Raw genomic sequence first — 25195 nt, 5'->3', positions numbered from 1 at the left:
ACCCCACTAAAACCCCAAGATGCAGTTTAGTTTACAGGAATGAGGAACTGTCAGACCATGTCCCCTCTAGTGATTTCAACAGTCTCCTTAGGGACATGAATGAGATGTGAAAGGAAGCTGTAGGTTCAACCTTAAAAAATCATGAACCACATTAGGTACAGGGCTGCTTGTAATATATGCTGGGTGCTGCTGCTACATCCTATCCTACTTCAAAGTGGGGTTTCAAGCCTTCAAGGGACAAAGTATCAGAGTACATAATCATGAAGGTACCTGACTGAAATGATAAAACTCCAGAGACTGAAGAAATCAGAAAATAATATACAGCAATACCTACAGCCTCCAATCCAGAGGCTTATCTGACAATATTTAATAACACATGCATGTAACACACACATAACTGTACAAATATCTAAAGTCAGAGAAAGGCCTTCATGCAGGGAATACTTGTACTATGGTTCAAATGAAACTATATCAATGAACATGGTACCTGAATAAAATACCGTGTACCATATTCAAAACACTTTGCTTCATGAACAAGAGGTGGTGCATCCTAAAATTACATGCTTTGTTACCTATCATTAATGTATAATAACAGGGTTGTGAAATGGAAAAACATAAAAAGCACACTTGAATGAAAAATCAACAGGACTTCCTGAAATGTAAGAGTATCATTAATACATGGTAAAATGGTACAGAACAGAAAAACAGTAGGACACTTGGGCATGACTGAAAAATCCTGATTTTTCATATACCAATTCAGAAAGAAAATCACTAAATTCTTATATTAAAAGTATCCCTTTACTTGAATTATATGGTGGTAAAAGGACTAATATACTGTATATAATGTAATCATGCTGAAGGAGTTAACAGGGGTTTCTAACCTCTTCACTGAGAGGTCACCATTGCATTAAAACTGGTATTACAATGGGTGGTGTCCACCAGCCAATGCTCACCAGAGGTGACACTCTAACCAAGTCTCACCCTTGATCGCACTGGCACACTTGAATCGCTGGCGTGTAGCAGTAACAGCCAATCTCATTTTACCCTCTTCCGCGAGAAAGGGGAAGTCCAGCATATTTAAGGGTAGCCTACTTTTGTGGCATTACAATGATCAAAAACCTCCAATCATCTATTAGGGATCCAACTTACACAAGGTCATTTCTGACTGATGTGTTCTGTGTTCTAACCACCAGTCCAAAGGTTGTAAAAAAAATATATGTATTAAAAAAAAATAATAATAATAATTATAATGCAGTATTACTTATAAATTAAGACTATATTTATCACCAACACAGAATAACTGATTCTTATACAGGTCATTTTGACCGTAAATTGAATTAGGTTTTGTTAGGCCATGATAGGAAAGCTGGGGATGTTTTATAGTGCTTACAAGCTTAAAATTGTTATAGTCAGAATTTTTTTTCTTTTTTACAATTTTGCCAGTTTTCAGCAAGCTTCTCCAACTGTAGCTTGAATTCTCCAAATTCATTGTAAAGACTTGTATGATCCCCCCCCCCTTTCTTGTGGGGGATTAAGAAATGGGATTAGATACCTTTATATCCAGATGAATCTCTTCTCTGCTGCTCACAACTCTAATGGTTGTCTGACTGGATGAACAATGAGTGCTGGTAATTCCTCTAATGGCTGGAGGAAAGCAGCCCAGTGTAACAAAGCCTTCAAGTAATCATCACGTGGTTCCAGTACTAAAATAAACAGACTTCCACTGCTGTACAGTCAATGCAAATCCTGACACAGCATGTACCATGTGGTCTCTTAAGGCTACTGGCTCCTGGTGTAAAGCCTACTGTATAAGTTTGATGAATCTGAAGGTTCATGAGCAAAACCCACAACTACCATTAAACTATTGAGGTTAAACACACATACAATCTAAGAGGTACTCTTACATATACATACAGTAAAAGTCCAATTCTTTGGCATCCAATTCCCCGGCAAATCTGACATTTCGGCAGTTTTGAGAAATAGTCCCATTTACGAAAATCTCTGATCATTCAGCAGATTTTCCGATTTTTTTTGTCAGTCTTGAAATTCTCCATGAGGACCCTCTACTGCTGGGGACTTCTTCCAGCAGTAGCAGAGTCCAATCAACCCCTTCTATTGTACATATGTAATTAAGGAACCTACTATAAGTTTAGGTAAGTGCATGTGAACTTGTAGGCCTACTGTACCATTACATTTATATACAGTATGTTCACTAATTTCTTTATTTTTCATATTCATGTATAGTACTGTATTCATTACAGTATTGTACAGTATCAAACAGTATACAGTACTCTCTCCAAGCACATTTGTAATGATATGTGTAGTGATGATAGCGTTCACCGAAACATATAAGGTATTGAGTGGGTAGGGTTTTTGATAATTCGGCAATTTTGATTTTTCGGCACTAGCCTGGTCCCATAGATGCCGAAAAATAGGACTTCTACTGTAACTACATTATAAAACAACTGGACTGTTATCTAAATATGTACCATACATGATACCAAACATGAAGTTAGTAAACAATATAGTATATACTGTACTAGTCCAACCATGAGCTTGGGTAATGATAATGATTACATGTATTTGGGGAGGCGGTGGCTCAACCGGTAGAGAGGTGGCCTGTAGTCCTACTGGACCCAGGTTCAAATCCCCGCTGGGGCAGGGAACAGTTTAAGGATTTGAATTTCACAAAATCAGAATTTACTGATCTACCAGAAGACCCACCGACATGTCGTAAAAATACCCCCACTAATATCAATACACCAGTCCTGAATGAGACAACCCTAGCATGTATTCAATATGGACGGTGGGTGTTAGCGCCGAAGTGGTGACATGTAGAGGTGTATGGTATGTAGGAGGACTACTGGGCCTTGAGAGCACGCTGTGAAGCCTATGCCCAGAGTCAGACACATAAAAATATATATATATATATATATATATATATATATATATATATATATATATATATACAGTATATATATATATATATATATATATATATATACAGTATATATATATATATATATATATATATATATATATATATACAGTATATATATATATATATATATACAGTATATATATATATATATATATATATATATATATATATATACAGGAGCTCCTAAATATAATTTGATTTTCACTCTTGCTCACCAAGTAACTGTGACTTGGCTGTGAACAGTTTGCGCTTAGTCATCATCTTTGATGATGCAGACCGGCGGCGTGAGGAAGGAACTGCAATGGTGCGGTTGTGGGCAGCACAGTTTCCTACTTCCATACCACTCTCGGCAGCAGCTTCTGTATTCTCTTCCCCTTCATCTTCTCCAACATCTGAAGAACAAGATTGGATGGTGTGCTTCAGTCAAGAAAGAAGCAGCAGCAACAGTTTGTATCCATCCATTGAAGAACGAAGGCCTCTCCTACCTTTCTTTGTTTTTGAATCCTACTTCACCCCATTTCATAGGTGTGAGTTCGGGCTGGGATGATGATGATAACAGTGATAATTATGTGGAGTTTAAGAATATAAGTGTTACTGGGGACTGGAAACTCCTCATCTCTGATGATTAAGCATGTGGTAATCCAAATGTCCACCATTTATGATGCAAGTACCTGTACCTTCATGGCTCCCAACACATGCAAGTTGAAGTATGTACATGAAACCTCCTTCTCCTCAGATGCATCTTCATATCCTAATGAGCACAACAGAGCAGTGTATCATATTTTCCGTTCCCATGTGACAAGAAAATGCCAATTTACTGCTGTTACTCTATCAAGTTCATAAATATTGGGGATGAAGAGAAACTGTACTGAGAAATGAACTATGATTATGACCATTCATAAAGCAAGTGGTTCCATTATTTATTATTTTTTTTCTGCTTTACTCTTCTTTATTCAAATGCTCCAACATGCTATGCATGTGCTGGCCATAGTCACCTAATGCTGGCACTCCATGCTGCTTGATCTGTAGCAGCTTTTCTGTTTCACAGTTCGAAAAAATAGCTAAAAGGTGCAGTTGGACCACAGGCCTCATCTGCACAGCCCTGAGCCCAAACAGGAAGGAACATTAACGGAACTCGTCCCACACCTCCCTTCATGTCTACCACTTGGTAACTTGGTAGCAGAAGCCAAGTTTTTCACCCGCATGCCCTTGCTGGAGCCAACCCCAGTGTCGTAGAAGGGTACGATGTGTGGTGCGTAAAGTGCATGTGACAAAGTGTACAGAAGACAGTTAGAGAAATATATTTGAGAGAGTACAATGGTGTATTCTCCAAGTTAATGACACTCTGACAAAAGTCAGCAAGAAGGGATGGTCAGGAGCTAGTCCTGAGTGCTAATGAAATGGGAGCTCTACCTCTCCCTATCACCTACTTTTTCATCTTCCTTAGAAGTACCACCCTGACTGGCTCAAGTTGTCAGACCAAACTTATGCTCACACTCGTTACTTAGATATTTGATATATTGGTATGATGTGTGGCATTAATTCACAAACAACTTGTATGCTGAGGAGAGCTCTTGTTTCCATACATAACCTTACACAGGTCTGATGCACCTATCATAAGTCTGCTTCAAAGTAAGACACAGTTAGACCTCATTTAAAGATGATTCATTTAAGTAGTCTCATTACTGAGTGCTCATGAACTAATATAACTTCTTCACTTAAGCTCCTTGTTACTGGTCATTTTTTGTTTTTTAACCTGAATTTTGAACCATAAGCACATAGTTTCACTGAAAGCAGTATTTTGCCTAGACTGTAAATGAGGACTAACTGTATAACATCCAACACAACTGAACTTCAACACAAAATCAAAGCACTGACCCAAAGTGACTCTGGTGGAGGGTCCAGCAGGAGCAGGTGATGATGCCATTGAGAGTGTACGTGTGGCAGGGGGGTTGGTGGCAACTCCCCGTACCACATTGAGCAGCTCCTGGTGCCTCAGAGTCTCCCGAGCCTGCTTCAGTTCATCCTTCACTTTCCCAACCTCTGCCTCCAACTCCCTTACACGGTTGTCTCGTTGCTGCAGCTGTTCCTCGTACTCTGCTCTGGTGGCCTGCAGCTTCTGTCACCATGGATACAGAACAATACAGAGCAGTCCTTATTGTACATCATGAAAGTGTTTTATAAATATGAGAGTTTATATATACTGTGTGTGTGTGTATATATATATATATATATATACAGTAGGCTCACCCAGTGCGCGAATCGCATTGTGCGCGAGTGACCAAAAATCATAACAAAAAACCTTGAATGCGCAAGTTTACCACACAAAACACGAGGCAGAGGCAAGAAGTGGCTTAGAAACGCCATTTTCCATCAGCACGCGACCCCCCCCACACACACACAACGCACCAAAAGTGACCTAGAGGCTCATGAGGAAGGTGCTCAAGAGGAGTCTACAATAAGATATCGCCAATAACAGCTTCAATAATAACGTTTTCGGTAAAAACAGTAAGTTAGAATAGATACCCAGTTTCTATAATAATGATGTTTATTTCGTGAATACCAAGTTGTTATACTGCCAATACGTCCATAACAAGATGAGGAATGAAACAAACAAGCAAGAAGAGATGAAGGAAATTGCTGAAAATGTGAGCAGTAGCGGGGAGGAGAGGGAGGATCCTCCCCTCACCACCTCCCCTGACTCGCCCACCTCCGTCCTCCACTGCCCCACCTGACTCACCAGCCGCCTCCCTCTCCACCTTCACAGCCCCACCTGACTCACCTGCTTCACCTGGCATACCTGCAACCCCCACCATAATGACTGTTGCTGCATTCTGGAAGAAATGTAACATTCAACAGGCCGTAAATTTCTTCGTCAAAGCCTGGAATAATACAACATTGGCAACCGTTAAACAAGCGTGGTGTGGCCGGGGTGGTGGCGGGGGCACTGTAAGTGTGTTGCCGCGCCTCAGAACCCCTGTTGTTTAAGTCCATCAGGCCTGTTGTCTACTGTTGTTAAGGTGGCTGCCCATATTTTTGTTATTACAGATATATCTGTAGTACAATATCTGAAAAATTTGACCTTTTTTATGTCTCTAAGGGCCAAAAAAAGTCCAGGTATGAGGGGGTACCGCCCATATGTAATTATTCCCATAAGATTATGTATTCCCAGTACGCGAATTCCCAGTGCGCAAGGTCGTGGACTGCCCAATCTCTCGCGCACTGTGCGAGCCTACTGTATATATATATATATATATATATTATATATTGCACTGCACAGTTGACCCTCATGCGGTGTGGTGCGGTGAGGATCTGTCCCTTCTCCCCTTTGGGGCTAAGATGCAAGTGAATGTGTTTGAATGGATGAGTAAATTGGGAGTGTGTCGTCCTGTCTTGGCTACCTCCCTTTCCCGATTATCCCTCTTCACCTGATATATTTAGGGTGGCAGGTCAGGTGAAGAGGGATAATTGGGATATCATAGGTGGGCAGTGTGTGAAGAATGATGAAGGAAGGGTAGTGGTGAACAGTGAGGATATTAAAGATGCATGGAGAGAGCATTATAACCGGTTGTTGAATGAGGAATCTGACTGGGACAGGGAAGGTTTGGAGCCAGCAGATCCAGTGTCTGGCCCTTGGCCTTTGATTGATACTGCTACTGTGAGTGAGGCAATAGGCAGGATGAGGGTGGGGAAGGCAGCAGGTGTGTCTGGGTTGACTGCCGAAATGTTGAAGGCCTCAGGCGATATAGGGGTGAGTTTAGTCACTGACCTGATAAACAGGATTATTTATGAGTGTGTTGTCCCAGATGATTGGCTGAAGAGTGTAATAGTAAATGTGTATAAAGGGAAGGGTGATGCCCTGGAAAGAGGAAATTATAGAGGTATAAAGCTTTTAGATCAGATAATGAAGGTAATGGAGAGAGTTTTAGAAGGTATGATTAGAGAAAGAGTGAATATTGATGAGATGCAGTTTGGGTTTATGCCAGGTAGGGGGACCACTGATGCCATATTCATTGTTCGACAGCTTCAGGAAAAATATATTGGTAGGAGAAGGGATCTTTATTTTGTTTTTGTTGATTTGGAAAAGGCCTTTGACAGAGTCCCTAGAGAGGTGGTGAAGTGGGCAATGAGAAAGCTTGGCTTGGAGGAGTGGCTGGTTAGGGTGGTTATGGCCATGTATGTGGGTGCTCACACCCAGGTGAGAGTGAATGGAGATTTGAGTGATGAGTTTTCCGTGAATGTTGGTGTGCATCAGGGGTCAGTCTTGAGTCCCATGTTGTTTATCATGGTATTTGAAGCCCTTTCACATGACTTTAGAAACGGACTCCAGTGGGAGTTGTTGTATGCTGATGATTTGGTGGTGATTGCAGAGAATGAAAGGGAGGCGGAGGAAAGGTTTAGGAAGTGGAGAGATGGTATGGGGCAAAAGGGTTTAAGGGTAAATGCAGATAAAACAAAAGTGATGATATCTAGGGTTGGTGGCGGTACTGTCAAAGACGAGGGAGAGTGGCCATGTGCAGTTTGCCACAAGGGCGTGGGAAGTAATCCCATCTTGTGCGGTGTGTGTGATAAATGGGTGCATAAGAGATGTAGTGGTATCAGAGGTAGACTGCGAGATAATACTGATTTTATGTGTACGGTGTGCTGGGGTGAGCAGATGGAGATCGTCAGACGTGAAAGGATTGAACTTGCTGGTGAATCTCTTGAGTGTGTGGAAGAGTTTTGTTATTTGGGAGACATGTTGTGTGCTGGAGGTGGGGCTGCTGGGTTTACAATGGAAGAGTTGAGAGGTAGGATGGGACTGGAGTGTATTGGTGTTGTGATGAGGAGAGGTAGATTGAGGTGGTTTGGACATGTGGAGAGGATGGGGGATGATAATTGGGTGAGGAAGGTGAGAAGTGTTAATATTGGGGGTGGGGTTATGAGGGGTAGACCGAGAAAGACATGGGACGAGGTCATTAAGTGTGACCTTAGGGTTAAGGGACTGAACAGGGAGGCTGCAATGGATCTTGCAGCGTGGAGGGCCGCCATTAGGTAACCAAGGCCGACACATGCAAGCATGTTGGAGCCTTTAAAAATGAAACGAAAACGAAACGATATATATATATCTATATTCCTGGTGTACAGGAAACCATTTGGCTTGTCACTCAGTGTAGAGTTACCCACAGGCAGAAAGAATAGGAGAGAATGAAGGAAACAAAGACAGAAGAGGGAGTCTAAAGTCACCCTATATACATACCTGGTATATCTATCTATCTATCTATCTATATACATACTTGGGTAGGTGGGGGTGCTCACCATCCACTCACTCGATGTAGTGCTGCTCTTGGATGTCTGCCCTTTCCTCCATACTTGTTTCCTTCCATCTTCTGATTTTCTTTCCTTCATTCTTTCCTCTCCCTTCTGCCTGTGGGTGACTCTACACTAAGTGACAAGCCAAATGGTTTCCTGTACACCAGGAAACCATTTACTTCACTGGGTGGTAACATATAGCCAAATTTTAGCAGTTGGTGGTTTAGAGGGTAATTATGGCACTCCAATTGGATTGAGCTGGTGAAGGTTTATATCCATGGGGTGGTTGGGGTTTACTGCTCACATAAAGCCTTTGAGGGATGAGTGAGGCTGGTCACTTTTATCTTAAATGTCAAGACCAACTTGCCTAGCCCCAGGCTCCTACGCTCCTCATAGGGCAACGTAGGATTGGATGATGGATGAATGGATGGATATATATATATATATAGTACTGTACATATATAAACTCTCAATTATCCGGCCCAATACAATATCCGACACCGAAATGGGATGTAACTGGCAGTTCTATGCAATATCTGGAAGCAAGGTGTATTAACCGACTTGTAAGCAGCAGCCAACCAGCACCGTATTTCTGTATTTTACCGTTACTTTATTGTATTTTATGCTTAAATTTCATCTTTTACTCACAGGAAGTTTTCAGGATAGATAGCTGAGACAATTAATAGCGCAGTATTTCACTCTGTGCCAAACATTTAGTCGATGGAGGGGTACTATGAAATATCCAGCGTTTTGCAGTATCTGGGATAGGGCTTGGCTGAATTATGCCAGATAATTGAGAGTTTACTGTACACACACACACACACACACACACACATACATATATATATGTGTGTGTGTGTGTGTGTGTGGTAGGTGGGGACGCTCACCATCCACTCACTCGATATAGTGCCGCTCTCAGGTGTCTGCCCTTTCCTCTCCTCCATCCTTCTTACTTTCCATCCTCTTCTGTCTTACTGTCCTTCGTTCTTTCCTCATCCATCTGCCTACGCGTGACTTAACATTCCCTCTTCTGTCTTTCTTTGCTTCATTCTTTCTTCTTCCTTCTGCCCGTAGTTGACTCTACACTGAGTGACAAGCCAAATGGTTTCCTGTACACCAAGAAATCATTTACTACCCTGGGTGGTAACCATATAACCAAATTTTGGCACCTGGTGGTTTAGTGGGTAATTATAGTGCTCCAATCGGTGGAGGGATGGAGTTGAGAGGTATATGAGGGAGGGAGGGGTGAGTTGGGGGGAGGGGAGTCAAATAGTGGGTGACAGAGTGACTTGGAGGCGTTTTGTCTGCGGCCACCCTTTGCGGGATTAGGGCGTCGGGCTATAGATAGATAGACAATCGGATTGAACCGGTGAAGGTTTATATCCAAGGGGTGGTTAGAATTTATTGCTCACGTAATGCCACTCACGGATGAGTGAGGCTGGTCACTCTCATCTTAAATGTCAGGACCAACTTGGCTATATATATATATATATATATATATATATATATATATATATATATACACATATACATAATGACTTGTAGTACAAGTAGACTTCATTATACATACAACTGGTACAGTCAGCCCTCATACATGAGTAACCTCTAGAATCCAATGACATTTTTTAGTACTACGTGTTGTCAACAAGTGGGTTGGTGGAGGGTTAGTCCCCCTTCCCATAAAACAACTAACTCAAAGTTAAACAGCCACCCCTCATGAGATGGCTACAGACTGATAAACAGACAGAAATTCTTGCTGTTTCTAGATGATTATACTCAGCTCTGGGGATAATTTTCACTGGAAATGGAAAAATGTAGCCTTAGTATACCCCTTCACTACAGCTGATGGTGGCAATCATCAACAACTTACATACGGTAGTGCTGCCTACTTTTTCCTTCACCTACGTCATTTTTTTTCTCTCTGTCTGTCCTCTCTTCTTACTTTTCCCATTCTTCCTGTCAATTTTTATTACATTATTCTTCTTTCCACTTCAGGTGCCTCTACACTGAGCAACAAACCTAATGGTTCCCAGTAACTCAGGAAACCATTTACAACACTAGGTGGTAACCACACGGCAAAATAACACAGTGATGTGGAGCCCAATAAGGTGCCTCTGTTAAATGAATAGACACACACATATAGCGACCATCTGGGAACCAAACCTCCACACTCCTCCCTGTGTTTCACTGGGATGAGGTGCTGTCTACAGCAAGGGAATATTGTTTCACTGCACGGGATGCCTTGCATGGGCAGGTGCTTGCCTGTGGTTGAAGGGTCTGCCCAGCCAGACAGACCAGGGTTAACAACTACAGATACTTCCTTAAAAAAAAAAAAAAGTTGGATAACAGGAATCAGTTTTAAAAAATGTCCTCAGGTTGAAGGGGTTAAAGTTGTTTCATTATTAAGTTGCTCAGGAGTTAATACATGATCTTCACTTTAAGTTGGTTTTGGTTCATTATAAAGTTGCTTTGAAGTCAGAAATTATTATTTCTTTAACCCCCCATTCATTATTCAAAAATCATTTTTCAAAGCCACTTCACTTAAAGACGAATTTTATCCATACCTACACATTCCAGACTTAAGGACTGACCAGTTATTGGAAATTCAGGAAAGCTGGTGCTTTCATGCTCTATCCAAAATGATAAGTTCACAAATCACACATCTGAAAGAGCCATAATATGTTTGTTGCATCAGGGAGTAAATATTGCTCCATCAGGAAAAACACTGATCTCAGATCTGCATCCAATAAAAGAACTATACTTTTTTTCTGTCCCATATGGAAACCAATGTTGTTATAATGACTGCAAGTGATACTGATGTCACACTCATATCTGTCCATTTTTCAGCTGTCTGTTTCAGTTTTGTTCATGTTACAAACACCTGTACAAAATGCAGAGTTGGGAAAGAATTTACGTTATTCATTTTAAATGTCAGGACCAGCTAGCCTAGCCCCGGGTTCCTACACTCCTCATGGGGCGACATAGGATTGGATGATGGATGGATGGAGTACAGTACTTCATTTCCATCTGTTATTGGTATAGTGATGGTGTGGCAGTGTGAGGGGACTACTGGTGTGAAGCTTACATTGGTGAAGAGGTCATGGTTGGACAGAGCCCGGGAGGAGAGGTTCTGCTTCAGTTGAGCTAAGCGGCTCCTCAGTTGCTCCTGTTCCTCGTGGTTCTGTGGAAATGACATTAAAGTGCCGTATGTTCTTATTATAGTTACCATTTTCTGTTACCTTTTGCTGACAACCACCTAATTCTGGCTGACATCTTTTTTCTTAGTTTACTTATCCTGAAATAAATAATTTAATTAACTTACAAAGGCCTCTCATATTCGAAGCAGTTTATTAAGGCTGCATCTAAACCCTCTAGTTCTGAAAGGCAATCCCAAGTTCCATAACATCATTAAGAGGAAGGTGAAATACATCTCCGGACTGAATGTGTTAAGTCTTGGTTAAGTTTCAGAAAACTGCCTATTAAAGTTACAAGGCTCTAGACCCTTCACCTTAACCTGACCCAGATTTTTGTCCTTTGGTAGCTTATTTTACACAACTCTGTGGAATAATAAGGCAATACTATGGATGTACATTCCTTCCATAGCACTTGCTGGTGACTATAGCATCATAACAAGTGCTCATGGGCCCTTCGGGCCCCGCGCACTTGTTCCTGCAGAGGACTCTTGCGTTTATGTGCTGTTCTAGTGTAACACTGTCACTTGGATTTTTTGCAGCTAACTAACTGATCGTGCTATTTGCAGCTTCAGGAATGGAACTCAAGATGTCTGAATGCAAAGTCCGAAGTACACACACACACACACACACACACACACACACACACGGCTACTGCTGCAGTTTACTTTAGTTCTACCTCTGGGCAAAAAATTCTACGGAGATCCTATGCCGGGCTTCGGGAGCAGCGTTTTTTGGTCAAAATGTGATTGCTCATTAAATATAGTAAAAGTTTTTCAATTGTGATGGGACCAAGTTTTTTCACATCAGCAAATTTTTTGCAATTTTTGTGCGATTTGAATGTGTAGTTCCAGCTGCTCAAAATACACACACACACACACACACACACACACACACACACACATGGCTACTGCTATAGTATATTAGATTTAATGTTAATCTCTAGTTACAACTCGGTATTCAAGATGGAGGGATGGTAATTTTAGGTTAGGTTTGAGGGGGGGGGAATACCTATAAAGCCAGTTTCCCCAAATTTACAGTATCAACTGCATGGAAGAAGTTGTGGCAGTTCGGAACACATCTTTGACTTATACTGAGAACAGCCTGACCAATAAACCCGCTTTCTTCTCATCTCACATTATTCAGTTCTAATAAATGGCTTCCCTTTATTCTGGCCACAGAGTTTTCCATCACTTCTTGAACTCATTCCCAAAACACAAACATTCCATCATATTTCTGGCCAAAGGGTCTTCCTAAAACTGATGTAAAATCCTTTGCTGATAACCAGAATAAAAGACATCATTATACTGAAGGAGTTATAACCTTTAGTTATGGGCTAGCTTTGGTGCCTACCAAATACTTAAAATGCATTTAACCCTTTGTTTACAAATCACCTGCTTTGAATTTTATTTTGAAAAAAAAAAAAAAAAAAAAAAAAAAAAAAAAAAAAGGGGGGGGGGGGGGCAAGAACTTAACTACCATTCTGGCATAGCACAGAGAGCGCTGCATTTTGTTTTAACTTACAGCAAATGGTATTATTAAGCTCACAGAATTTTGGCCACAGGCAGAGGGTTAACCACTTCAATGAAGTCTGTGTCATCACCAAACCAAGCACTAGGATGGTTGATGGGAATGAGATGAGGGAATGGGTGAGTAAATGAACAAATCAGTGTGGAAGGTGGATTAGGTATGGTATGACAAAATTAGTAGAACAAACCAGGCATGTGGTGGGTGGTCAACATAACAATATGGTCCTCATTATGCCAGGAATATGTTCAAACTATCACTTCTCTATATATTTGGTACTGTGGAGTAGGGAACTGGCAAATCAGTTTTATAGATAACTATCAGTCAAAATTTAAAGTGGCAATATTTTTGTAATTTACTCAGGAATTAAAATCAAAGCACAAAATGGTGAATATACAACCATAATGGTACGAAGTGAGAGAATGAATGAGAAGGGGCAAACCCAGAATAAGACAGAAGGATGAGAGTAAGAATGATGTAGGTGATGAGTGAGTTTACCTGTGCACGAATGTCAGCCAGGACCTTTATGTGGCTCTCCTTCAGCTCTTCCATCTCCTTTCTCACATCTGCCAGTTCGTTCTCCTTCTCACCCAGTGCCATGGATACCTGCTCCAGTGCCTCCTTTCCTAATCACATATTACAAGTCACTCTATGGAAGAATTTTATTCACCTTTACTGTCTCCATCCACAGCCAGACGCCATAATCCCGTAAGGGGTGGCAGTTTGAATTAGTTTTACAAGGAGGGACACTAACCCTCTGCCGACCCACTTGTCGACACATAGGAATCATGTATGTGTTGGTACAGTATATGGTTACCACCTAGTGCTGTAAATGGTTTCCAGGCTTACTGGAAACCATTTGGTTTGTCACTGAATGTAAAGCCACCAGAAAAAGAAAGAAGAGTAAGAAAAAATGACAGGAAATATGGAAGAAACAGGAAGGGAAGTGGGCAGACACAGGAAAAGAATGATAAAGGTGGAGGCAGAAGGAGGCAGCACTACACCAAGTTAGTGGATGATGGATGCCACCATCTACCACCCTCACCTTTACTGTCAGCTAAGTATGTAATCATCATCATCATCATCATCCCGATCTCTTTTCTCACCTAAGGAAGCAGTGAGGTTGGGTCCAGAAAGGAAGGGCAGAGGGAGAACTATTCAGTCACATGAGTAATGAAATAGGTCATATACTCATTAACTCACTATTTAAGCTACTGGAATCCTGACACCTCAAAGGCATAACCAACCACAAATATTGTTTTGGCACTAATTTTGGTAGCCTTCCCTTTTTACCCTCCGGAGACACTATTCACCAACAAGAAGACAGACAGGTATGATACAATTTTACAACAAAAAAATATGACAAATTAACAGATCTAATGGTATTACTAGAGACCTGGCTGCAAAATGCAAATGTAAGCAATCGTCATGACTCAGACGCTGCCAGAATGCGATGAACTGGCAGTAGTCGCTGTCCCTGGCCAAATTTGCAGCTTCAGAAGGAGAACACTTGAAGACTGTTTTATGTGTACACAGCTGACAATTCCTTAAAACGGCATTGGGTAAGAATGGAAACTCACTTACCTCTCCCTGAATTATATTAGGAGAGAAAGAGGCCTGATAGACTCCGTGGGTGCATGACAACTCTCTCCCAATCAAGTAACCAGTAGTAGACTGGAGTCTTTATGTATAACCTGAATTCTTGAGGGTACATATGCAGGTCTACATCTCACATTCCCTCTTTATCTTCCCAGACATGAATCACCATCAAGCATATAAGGCAGATACACTACAGATACAACCAAAAATATGACAAATTAATAGATCTAAAGGTTCTACTAGAAAGATGTCCAACCCATGTCACGTGGAAAACAAATGCAAAACCAAAATATCAATAAGTCATCATAGGACTGCCTGGGATTGATTATTTTCATATTCTGGGCAACAGGTTGGAAATCCCGTGTAACCAGGGATAACATTCTGACATGGCAAGAAAACATGGAATTTTATGCCTCAGAGAATGAAGTGACTAGTTTATTTCCAGATGTAAAAAGGAACATCTGGTGTTTATGGCATTTATGGCTCTGGAAAAAGTGTACCAGTACAACAAAGTAGACAGAGAGGGATTGTGGAAGGATTTGCGTATGTATGGTGTAGACGGTAAACTGCTAGGTGCCGTGAAGAGTTTTTATGAAGGTAGTGGGGCATGTGCAGGGGTAAATGGGCATCTAAATGAATGGCTCATGATCAATGTGGGTGTGAGACAAGGCTGTGTGATGTTCCCATGGTTGTTCAATACATATACAGTATATATATATATATATACTGTATATATATACAGTACTGTATATATATATATATATATATATATATATATATATATATATATATATATATACCTGTATATCGCTTCCCGTCCGATCAGCGAAGTTAAGCAATGTTGAGTCTGGTTAGTACTTGGATGGGTGACCACCTGGGAACACCAGATGCTGTTGGCATAACGTTCTCCCTACGTGTCAAGTGGGGTTGGTGGAGGATTAGTGCCCCTCCCTGTAAAACAATTAACTCTGAGCCCTTGGCCACCCCGTTTGGGATACATGGCATCTGGCAATGAATGAATGAAATGAATGTATATATATACAGTACCCTCGCGCCCAGCACAGTAATATTGTCATGCATGGGTCACATGTTGGACCAAAAACGTGTTGGACTAACAACAGAGCTCATGGGGAAAAATGAATTATGTCAGCAACCCTCGGAAAAGTCACCCTAAATACCTACCATATACCTATACATATATTGGTACTATTGTAATTATAATAAATGGTACTGTGCTATGAATGATAACTAACCTTTTAGGATAGTGTTGGTGGGCTTGCTGGGAATGGAAGGTGGTATCCAAGGCTGTAGTTAGTCCTACTGGGTCCCCGGAGGATGGCTGCTGGCGTCACTAGCGGGTAATGGCTGTTGCTCCTCCTCAACCTCCCTCATAAATCCTTCGAAATCACACTCAGAATAATCCTCAGGAAAGTGCATGCTTCTCACACTGTTGCCAGAGCCCCTTCTCGTGACTGTGGAAAGTGATCGCTGTCGCTGACTCGGTAGAGAATAAGGAGAAGCAACTTTGTTTATAAACTGGTACGCATGCCGATGAGAAGGGTTTCAAAACGATTGATATTTATTCTAAAATATTAATATGTATTCAGTGTCAGGCTAAATGTTCAATGCTGTAGTACGATACATTCTCTGTCGAGTCGCCTGGGTTTTGGTCACACTGTTTTGCCCGTCGTATCTCGGCAGGAATCCATCCAGATGAATTCCAAATGCCCGTGGTATCGTCGGCAATTTTACCACGTTACCGTTCCGATTTACCATCGTATCCTCGGCAAACCTGGTATGAAGTGCCGTGTGATAGCCTTCGGCTGCCAGGATCTTGTCTTAGTTTTTTATTATGATCACGTTGGCTTCATTCATGTCGTAGGCCTTGGCAATGTCAACTTTCCTCTCCCCTTTCTTCTTCCTCTCAATGCTTTCTAGCTTGGTGGCCTGAGGGAGGTGCAGACGCTTCTTGGGGTTCTCAGAAGGCTTCCTAGGCATCGTGAGCAGGGTAAAATGCAGTAACAAGGGCAGAAAATGCAGCAAGAAAAAAGCACCTTCCAATGCAATTATGCGACTGAGTGGCTCTGTGGCGGGAGAAATGTAAACAAAACATCATGTGACACCAGAAGCGTTTTTAATTGGGCGGCATCACGATCATGTCACGATAGCGGGCGGGGAAGGCTACTTGATCAGAAGTTTTTCATTGGCTATCATCATCATGGGACTGTCCAGTATGGCCGTGTTGGACCGGGGGTGATCGTGCTAGAGTGAACTCTGCGGATTTGGCCCACTTCTCGGAGCTCTGTGCGTGTTATGCTAACACACTCGTGTTGCAGTAATTAAACCGTATTTAATAATACTAATTAATTGCTCACCGTGCTGGACTCGAATCGTGCTGGACTAACGCGTGCTGGACGCGAGGGTACTGTGTATATATATATATATATATATATATATATATATATATATATATACATTTATATATATATATATATATATATATATATATATATACTGTATATATATACCCGAGACAGTATCAGCTGTGAAAACATCTACACCGACCCCAAACAGAGAACAAAATCGATCGCGACCCGAAAGCAGGCAGAACAAACAACTAAACGTGACGAGGGTTCGATCACAAACACCAGGCTACAGGCAGTTTCATAAGTTTTTGCGCAGCCCGAACAGGTCTCGCGCCATAAACAACACTACATATGGGAAGTCACCTCGTAGGTCACAGTCAAGAGATAGGTCCATTCTATGTCATTATTGTGCAAAACCAGGACACACAAGGTATGAATGCTTTAGCAAAGCAAAAGAGGATTGACAAAAGACACAAGGATTTGGTCCTTACTGTAGGCATCATAGATACCAAGGGCACTGGACCAGTAACTGCAAAACAGTAGAACTGTGTCTATGTTCAAATCGGGGGAAGACCAAGTCATGACAAAAAACGAACAAACGTAAAGAAAGGCAAGTCTAAAATTCACATAGGAGGCATGTTGGGAAATGAGTGTATCTTGATACCAGCTGTATGTGAGGATCAAAACATTTCCCTATTTTTAGACACAGGCTCTCCAGTGAACTTAATAACTATCTATCTATCTATTGCCAGACGCCTCAATCCCGTTTGGGGTGGCCACAAACAAATCGCCTCCAAGTCGCCCTGTCCCCCGCCATTTCACTGCCCTGCTCCCAACTCACACCCCCCTCTCTCATATACCTCTCCACCCCATCCCTCCATCTCATCCTCGGGCTCCCCCTCCCTCTGCCCCCCTCCACCTCACTCACATACACTCTCTTAATAACACAAGAAGAAATTAATAGAATTCTTAAAAATAAGAAGAAAGTAACTTTTCTGGAAGAAGCTGATTTAGATTTATATACGGTAGATGGAAAAAAAATTACAGTAAAAGGTATGATAAGATTAAATATCAGTTTCACAGAGACTACAAGACCATTCTCTGCATTTTTCTATATCGTTGAAAACTTAGCAATTAAAGCTCATATGTTACTGGGCTTAAGATCCATGATTATTTTTTTTTACCCATTTGTTTTTCCTTCCTCCGTTCTGTTATTTAAAAAAAAAAAAAAAAAAAAAAAAAAAAAAAGCAGAGAACATAACTATACTCCCACAAATGAATGGAATAGACTTTGACAATGAATTCATAGAGGAAATACCATCAGAGCCCTCACCGATTAGTAAAAGAGAACCAAAAAGAATTGGTAATATTAAAGGCTTAAACAAACATGCACAAACAGATGAGTGTATAGATCCACTCCCACCACCAGCCCTAGCCTCCAGAATTAGTGACCCAGATAACAGTACTGATTTATCAGTTTTTCCAGCCCATCTCACCAATGATTTAGTTATACCACCTAATTCCTAAATGAAAGTTACCATAAAGAGCAAACTACGGAATAGTGCTGTTCTTGTCTTAGAAGAATTATGTAAAGTAAAGGGATTGTCAGTAGAAAACGCATTATGTCAGATGAACGACGATGAGCAAACTCAGATATTCATAATTAATCACATGAATGGGGAAGTTCAGTTGAAAGAGGGGACTTGCATAGTTAATATTGAAAAATGTCCCGCCCCTGTGAAGGAAATAGTTATAGCTGGAGTGACAAGTGAGATAAAATCTACGGATAGAGAAAGAATAAAAGAGAATTTAATTCACTCAGGTGAATTTGATGAAGAAAATGATTTGTTAACCCTGCTGGAAACATACAGGGACACCGTAGCATTACCCAGAGAACAATTAGGGTGTACTAACCTGATTAATCACAAGATTAATGTGCACCCAGAAACACCACCAATTTTCGTACCAGCCTACCGCATCCCACACTCCCAACATACACTTGCAAATCAGTATGTTGATGAAATGTTAAAACTTGGAATTATTGAGCCTTCAGTCTCCCCGTGGAATGCCCCATTATTCTTCGTGCCCAAACGAAATGGAGAAATGCATGCGGTAGTAGATTACCGTAAACTAAACAATCACACAATCCCAGACCGATTTCCCATGCCATTGCTAAGCGACGTTCTACAGAATATTGGACCTGAGAATAACATATTCTCAACCATCGATCTACCAAATGGCTATTATCAAATACTGGTCGCAGAGGAGTCACGTAAGTACACTGCCTTTTCCACAAACAGAGGCCACTATCAATATACAAGGATGACGATGGGACTGAGGACAGCCCCAGACACATTCCAGCGTCTTATGAATTACGCGTTGTCCGGAATTTTAGGACAAGGAATATTTGTTTATCTTGACGATATTATAATCGCAACGAAGAATATTACGGATCATCTCAAGAAATTAGACTTACTCTTACAAAAACTTAGTGATGCTGGTTTAAAAATTAAGCTTTCTAAATGCAAATTTTGCTTTAACCCCTTAACCGCGGGTGTCATTCCAGAATGACATTGCAAAAACTGGACCAAACTGCGGGTGTCATTCTGGAATGTTTGTGAATATTTTGAATACCGCGCGTTTTTCCGCATGCCAATTGTTTCAAGGGAGAGTAGCTATTAAGTTCTTTCACTCCAGCCGACCCCCACCTCCCTCCTCCCATCCCCCGGGCCCCCACCTCCCACCCCCCGGGCCCCCCACCCCACCCCTGACCAAACACGCATCAGTATCTGTCCAGCTTTGTGAGTGACAACAGCGCTGATGTGGCAGTGAAGTGCGGGCAATTACAGTGCCTTTTACCTGCCTCAGTGAACACAGAGTGGGTATTTATCATATGTGCAGTGTTCATATATGTTTCTAGTATTATTATCAGAATGAGGTTGGCATTTGGTAATGGTGTGTGAGCGAAAAATAGTGATTTTAGATCGCTCACTTCTAATGGCACTGCCCATCCAGTGATAGTCAACGAAATCATGAAACCTACATCATTGCAAAGCCGAAGGTTAGTACTTTCTAATGGTACCTTATTTTTTGCTCTAGATTTATTCTGTGCAAAGTTATAAAGGTTTAAAGTTTGTTTACATTTTGGCTGGAACCCCCGCGGGGTGGGGGCCAGTCGGGTCAAAACAATGCCTGCGGTTAAAGGGTTAAGGAAATAAATTTCTTAGGCCACAAATTAAGTTCTAATGGTATTCACACCACTGATGACAAAATACAGGCAGTGAGAGATTTTCCTGAACCCACTACGACTGACGAAGTTAGAAAATTTTTAGGTCTAGCTGGGTACTATAGGTCATTCGTACACAATTCTCTCATGTAGCCTTTCCTCTATTCCAACTACTCAAAAAAGATGCTATATTCCAATGGGAAGAAGAACAAAAAAGGGCATTTAACAATCTGCAAATTAAACTAACAAATGCACCTTGTTTAGCATATCCGGATTACACAAAATCATTTCTTATTTGTACAGACGCATCAGTTAAAGGATTAGGGGCTGTACTGATGCAGGAAGATAAAAGAGGAAAGAATCAACCAATTGCATTTGCCAGCAGACAAACAAAGGGTGCAGAGAAAAATTATTGCACTACAGACTTAGAGGCACTTGCAGTGGTTTTTGCATTACAAAAGTTTCGAGATTTGGTATATGGTTACGAAATCCACTTATTCACCGACCATAAACCACTAGTGGATATGTTTAAAGAAAAACTCCTTTCTGGGAGGAGAGCAAGATGGAAATGTACAGTTGAAAACTACAATGTACAAATTCATTATATACAAGGTAAAATGAACATAGTAGCTGATGCATTATCTAGGAACCCGAACACAATTCAGGTCGCGGCATTAGATCTCAAAGGAAATATCCCAAACCACGATGATATCGCAAAAGCACAAAGACTTGACCCAATATGGTCTAAAGTTATATACAAGTTAGAAAGTGGAGATGACATACAATTACCCAAACTGCATGTACCACCCAAACAATTCACAATGGTCAATAATACATTATACAGGATTAACTCTGAACAACCAAAATGCCAAAGAAATACTAACCAGTTGGTAGTACCTAATGACATGATACCCCAAGTATTACGAACGATACACGACAGCCTACATGCAGGACATCCTGGAAAGGATAAGACATTCAAACAAGCCCAGCTGTTATATTACTGGCCTTCATTACGAAAAGATATAAACAATCATATAGACAGATGCGAATCATGTGCAAAACACAAAGGATACCCAATCACACCTGCACCGATGGGTAATTACTCTGTACCACATCAACCATGGGACGTTGTCGCTGTTGATTTACTCAAGATGCCATTATCATACAGTAATAACCTATACCTATTCGTAGCAACGGATCATTTTTCCCGTTATGTCATTTTAGCTCCAATTAAAGATAAGACAGCAGAGGCAGTAGCAAAGGCAATAACAGATAATGTGTCGCTTTACTACCCCAAAGGTACTAATAAGTGATAATGGAGGAGAATTTAATTCTGAGATCTTACAAGAAATATGTAAACAATACAGCATCAAAAAAGTTAACATTTTAGCCTACCACCCAGCATCTAATGGGTTAGCAGAGAGACAAAACAAAAAAGTATTAGATGTGCTACGACACATTCTCAGTGAAAATTATGCAAGCTGGGATGATTGGATTCCCAGAGTAGAAGCCTCAATTAATGGATCTATAAATAAATCCATACGTGACACACCACATATCATCATATATGGGACAGATAAACAACTACCATATGAGCTCCTACAAGGTGACAGTCTGCCCATGTACAATTACGATGATTACTCTAAACTCCGTTTAAGTGAATTCCAGGACATACACAAAAAGAGTCAAAAAACAATTAACGATGTCCATAGAAGAAATGACGGAGGCATTTAACAAGAAGGCAAGAGATTCACCTATCAGCTTAGGGGATATTGTTTATGGTATCATTCATACGAGAGACAATAAATTATCCCCAAAATTTGAGGGCCCAAACAGAGTAGTTAACATAAAAGCAAACAAAGTTTTTATTAAGTCACTGTCAAGTGGCGAAGAGATACAAGTTCATATTGACCATTTAAAACGAGTTTCAAGGGAATTATCCAATAATTATTCAGCATCGGATACAACCGAACAGGCGATGTACCTCAAGAAACCAAGCAAGAAAACAACAATGATTACAAAAAGAAATTAAGGTCATATACCAAACAATCAAACATAGGTGCAACTATTCCAATAAAATCTACAGCACATCAGTTATGAGAGTTAAATATCGATTTAAACTCCTTCTATAAATGAAATAACAATCAACCGTAACACACATCATCACTATCATCGACCACAGCATGACCATATTAGGAAATTAATAGATTTTTTTTTCGGTAGGTAGCGATGAAGGGACTTATGCTATGGATTCTCCTCTACATAGCAAGAGGATATGCGCACTTAGACCCTCAACACATAGTACGACAAGGATGCCTCATAGCTCCAACGGCCACGACTTCAATCGTAAAAGACGTCATGAGTACAGAAATAAGTCTGGATTACTTGTATGAATTACCTTCTTATCTAGAAAATCTTGCGAAACCCATGCGAACCCTGGACTTCATGACAGGAAGCTATGTTTCACAAGCACATAACACAAAGGAAGTGAATGAAATAGAACAGGCAAAGTCAACTATGCTCATCATGATCCAAGATCTCCCATCTTATGGAACGGAGGTATTGAGCAACAGGAACAACATCACATGTACTCGCCAAAAGTGCGGTTTGTTCGACCTGGGTGGCGCAGTTCTTGGGAACATCTTTGGATTGGCTACAGAGGATGACCTTAAAGAAATAAATAACAAATTTAATAAAATAGCTCAGGTACTAACATACCAAGATAAATTCATCACAAGACATAACTAAGCAATGAAGACAATTGTGAAAAATCTGAAAAAGGCAGAAAACATAGCTCTCGAAAGTGTAGATAAAATAAATGAAATGGAAGGTAACATAACACTTTTCCAACACTTCTCCATCATCACAGAACATATTGACACGATTCTACTACAATTAGACAACACTAGAGTTCGTTACAGGGCACTTATGCAAGGAATTTCGAATGCTGGTGATGGCAAGATCACAATTGACTTACTCCCAGTTCATGAGCTACGTCAGATAATTAGTCAAGGCATACACAAACATAAATTGAAGCCTTGGTTCCGAAATAGGGAATTCATGCAATATTATCCATATTTAGAAGCAACACTAACACCAACATCAGTAGTAGTTCATGTACCATTCATAACTGAAGACCTGTTCACAGTATACCAAATACACCCCTTCCCCTTTAAAAATAACAACACTTTGGTCATCATCAACATCAACACAGACACCGAACTCATCATGGTCTCCAAGAAAGGGAACACTGTCACTTTCGCAAGTGAATCAACGATTGAACAAAAGTGCCGCACATCCTTACATGCTGTTCATCTTTGTCCTGCATACATTTTCACGTTTCAGCCTACTGATACAGTCACTTGTGAAATGGCTATCATCAGAAATAACAATATTCATCATCATTGCAACTTCACTTTTGCTCCAGATAGGCTTGTACACCATTAACGCATCGGACACTCACAGTTTATTTATTTCACTCATAACACATCAGTTTACATAGTCTGTCCAGATATACTACCATCTCATACTTCAGCCTCAGGATTATACATAGCACCAGACTACTGTGCGGTACTTACACCATCCATGTCCACTTTGTCCACCATCAATCACTACACCATCCTCAATCATACACACAAACATTTCCACCCACTGCCTGATATGGACTTAAACATGAGCACAAGTATTAAGTTGACTTCACCTAAGTTTGAAACTATGCAACTGATCAATGAAACAATGAAGCCCTGGGAAGATTTGAGTTTGAGTATGTTCAACCCATATTATGTGTATAGCCCAGCACCTACTGTCTTTATAATCTTCTGCATTGTATTTGCAGTACTGCTGTTCGCAATGCACAGAATGCATGCAAGAATTGCAAATTTGGAGTCAGTATTTAGTGGGGGGAGAGTTAACATCCAAGTTAACCCCCCTGAATGAAGTGTACATATTTTGTATATAGTATTAATTATCTATCTATCTATCTATCTATTGCCAGACACCTCAATCCCGTTTGGGGTGGCCACAAACAAATCGCCTCCAAGTCGCCCTGTCCCCCGCCATTTCACTGCCCTGCTCCCAACTCACACCCCCCTCTCTCATATACCTCTCCACCCCATCCCTCCATCTCATCCTCGGCCTCCCCCTCCCTCTTTCCCCCTCCAACTCACTCATATACACTCTCTTCGTCAGTCTTTCACCCTCCATCCTCTCCACATGGCCAAACCACCTCAGTGTATTCCTCATAACGCTTCCTATCACATCCACATCCACACCACAATGTTCCTTTATATCCTCATTCGTCAGCCTGTCTCTCCACGTGACTCCACAGGCTCCTCTTAAATAACTCATTTCCACTGCTCTCACTCTTGACTTGTGTCCTTCCAACAATGTCCAAGCTTCGCTTCCGTACGTTAGAGTTGGTATCACAATACTGTCATGTAGTAACTTTTCCACTTCCATGCTCACTTCCCTGTTTCTTATCACTGCTTTCAAGGAACCAGCAACCTTTCTTCCCTGCTGTACCCTTTCAAGCACTTCACCCTCCAAACCTCCATCCTTACTCATCACACTACCCAAATACTTAAACGTACTCACATTTTCCAATTCCTCACCATCCAACCTCGCTGTACATTCACTACCTTCACCTCTCTCAAAGACCATCACTTTACTCTTCCCTACATTCACCTTTAGGTTCCGTTTCTTACACACTCTCTCAAACTCATCCACCAAGCCTTGCAGCTCCCCTTTGTCTTCACTCAACAACACAGTATCATCTGCAAACAACAGTACAGGGAGTTTCCAAACACTATCCTCTCTCACCAGGGCCACTCCAACATCCACTACCCTACCTTGTACCTCTTTTATTACCCCATCCATGTACAGATTGAACAACCATGGAGACATGACACATCCCTGTTTCAAACCAACTTTCAGAGAGAAAAATTCACTTAGTTCACCATCCACACGCACTGTAGCCTTCGCACCATCGTACATACTCTTCACAGCATTCAACAACTTCCCATCTACTCCATATATTCTTAACACTTTCCACAAT

At 41.0% G+C, this 25195-nt stretch overlaps 2 protein-coding genes across 3 annotated transcripts in view; both read right to left on the bottom strand.

Moving 5' to 3' along the window:
* LOC145400670 (putative protein MSS51 homolog, mitochondrial) overlaps positions 1-25195 on the bottom strand; it is a 498420-nt gene that overhangs the window by 187116 nt on the left and 286109 nt on the right. The gene's annotated exons all lie outside the window — the stretch shown is intronic.
* The window catches only part of LOC145400806 (uncharacterized), a 35509-nt gene continuing 10513 nt past the window's right edge, over positions 200-25195 (bottom strand). Inside the window, exons 5-9 of the mRNA XM_080273243.1 lie at positions 13450-13577; positions 11319-11414; positions 4820-5060; positions 3157-3333; positions 200-228 (exon numbers count right to left, since the gene is read on the bottom strand). Coding sequence (XP_080129369.1) covers positions 200-228; positions 3157-3333; positions 4820-5060; positions 11319-11414; positions 13450-13577 — 671 coding nt within the window. The remainder of the gene's footprint in view (positions 229-3156; positions 3334-4819; positions 5061-11318; positions 11415-13449; positions 13578-25195) is intronic.

The sequence above is a fragment of the Coenobita brevimanus genome, chromosome 53 (assembly GCF_032717465.1).
Source record: "Coenobita brevimanus isolate Jiangsu-jjx chromosome 53, ASM3271746v2, whole genome shotgun sequence".
Lineage (NCBI taxonomy): Eukaryota > Metazoa > Arthropoda > Malacostraca > Decapoda > Coenobitidae > Coenobita > Coenobita brevimanus.
This window is presented reverse-complemented; position numbering and strand designations above follow the sequence as displayed.